Source organism: Austrofundulus limnaeus, unplaced genomic scaffold (assembly GCF_001266775.1).
Source record: "Austrofundulus limnaeus strain Quisiro unplaced genomic scaffold, Austrofundulus_limnaeus-1.0 Scaffold323, whole genome shotgun sequence".
Classification (NCBI taxonomy): Eukaryota; Metazoa; Chordata; class Actinopteri; order Cyprinodontiformes; family Rivulidae; genus Austrofundulus; species Austrofundulus limnaeus.
In genome coordinates, this window is record NW_013952725.1 from 379,882 (window position 1) to 382,285 (window position 2,404).

Below are 2,404 nucleotides of genomic sequence, written 5' to 3' on the forward strand. Positions count from 1 at the left end.
GCCAGACGGGGGTTATTGGTGGTGGTGGTGGTGTTGGAGGTAGCGGTGCGCAACCACTCTTGTTCTGAATAAACAAAAACTATGTAACACAGTTGTTTACACTGAAATTAAAAATATTTGACCAAAGAAAAACAGGAGCAGGACAACAGAGAGAGATAAATTTGATTTAGATTTTTATTTCTGTGACTGTAACGACCGGCAGGGGACACAATATTAACAGCACATTTCATTCCTTTAAGCAGCTCCTTTAATTCCACATGACGCTGCTGAAAAGGACAGATTTTCTTTTCTCGATCTCAGAGAGCAGGACTACAATCTCCGATCTCGTGAATTTCTTCTTTTTTACTTTGCTATGTCATGAATGGACATGTGGTCCTGGTATGTGAGGCAGGAAACGTATAGCCTCATATGATGTTTTTGGGATGGTATTTATGCTAATCTCCTCTCCGTGTGCACAATCAGCTGGATACGAACAGGTGGAATTTACGCAGCTCATTTACACACTTTTCCTGAAGATAGAAGAGTTTGTTGAATCTGACGTGGCATGTTCGTACGAACCCTTCGTACGAACAAAAGTAAGAGAAATTTAGGATAAGAATACGAACATGTTCTTGCATGAGGCCCAATGTTGTAAAATAAAGAAAAATAGAACGTTCACACGTTAGAATGTTTTTTTTCCAACTTTTATTCACTATTCAATACTTATATTGACACCACTCAAGCCATTTTGTTCAAGATTTTCAAGGAACAAGAAAACTCAGCTCAGCTTCAGTCCCACTCAACATAGAGACCATTATCTTACAGGTAGAATCAAAGGAGTTGATCAGCCAAGGATATAGGTGGTTTCACCACAGGTGGCCAGCATCACGAGGAGATGATTTATGCAAAAATATTGATTTTGCCAAAGAAATGACAATTCTTTATGAAGGTGAGGATATTTGTTTAGAATAAGAATTTTATTAACATGTTTTAAACACTGTATGATTTTCCCACTGATAAAACAAACTGTTGATAAGAAATCAAACCTCACTTAAATTCTCTTAAATAACATTTCAATATATTAATATATATATAAACTATATTTTAAAATGATGATTGAAATAAAGATTTGATATTTTAATGTTTTTTTGATGAAAAATTTAAACATTTATTAGATCAAATTGTTTTATATTTGCATGTTTTCCCTCATCTTCCCTGCAGCGTTCTGAGGCCCCTCTAGTGCCCCCTGGGTCTGTCTGGACCACCTTTGACCAATTCTAGATCATATTCTACAACACACAGACAGACCAAACCTGAACTAGATTGTCCTAAGCAGATTTCTAAGACCTCTATTTTTTTAATAAATGTTTTTTTTAAAGGCATAATTTATGTGCTTTTCCCTGTTTATTTATTTTGGCACATGAACCACAATACTTAACATGTTCATGCCTGGAATGAAATGATTCTTTATGAAGAGCAGACTGTTTAATGAGTCCAGATTCAATCAGTCTTAATAACATGTTTGTAATTGTAAAATTGATTGCAATACTTTTAAGCTAATGAAATGTAATAATTTTTATTCAGTAAAATGACAACAATGATATTTATCGTCATCCTAAAATGATCCTGAAGTTTTTCTTATATTTCTGTTTATTTGTTGGACGCAGCAGTCCGTCCTCAGGGATCAGTGTGATCTCGGTATTCGGTTCCTTGACCTGCGGATCGCCAAGAAACCAAAAGGGGGCCAGGATTTGTTCTTCGCGCATGGCATCTACACCCTGCTGACTGTCAAGGTGATAATATGAAACAAAAAAGTTCATCTAATGTCTTCTTTCATTAAAGGCCTAAGATCATCTTATGTTGTGCCTGCATGTGTTCAGAGTATGTGAGGTGAAGGACTTTCAGCTACTACCACATCACATTTTAGCTCAGTACCTGTAAAACTGACAGAGTTATAAACTTTTTTGTTGGATAATGTTGATTAGCTGTGATGGACATGTTAAACTGGATTGACTTCAAAAGGTAATTAGGTGTAGATGTGTATTCAATTATTACTTTGAGAGTTTCATTAAAATTCATCTAGTGGTTTAAAACAGTGGTTCCCAAACTTTTTATCTTCTGGCCCACAAAATATTCATGGCAAAAACTTGTGACCCCAAATATTACTGGTCTGAGTACAGGAACTTCGTTAATAACCCTAAGCACAGGCTTTTTGACAATCTAAACAGCTTGTACACAAATATAAATACTTATTTATACTTATTTTGTGTTTTTGTAATAGTTAGAGGGAAAATATTACATCAGCAGTTATTTTATTACCCTTTAAATTGATTTCTGGAGATTATCCAAGGTGCTTCATGACCCATAATTGGGTCCCAAGCCCAACTTTGGGAACCAAAGTGCAGTGGTTCCCAAACTTTTCAGC

General features: G+C 35.6%; 1 protein-coding gene across 2 annotated transcripts in view; it reads left to right on the top strand.

Moving 5' to 3' along the window:
• The window catches only part of LOC106527418 (PI-PLC X domain-containing protein 1), a gene marked incomplete in the record, with an annotated part of 13,905 nt that overhangs the window by 6,057 nt on the left and 5,444 nt on the right, over positions 1–2,404 (top strand). Inside the window, 1 exon segment of one of the 2 annotated variants that reach the window (XM_014022298.1) lies at positions 1,650–1,772. In XM_014022298.1, the coding sequence (XP_013877752.1) occupies positions 1,650–1,772 (123 nt within the window). 2 annotated transcript variants of the gene reach the window in all.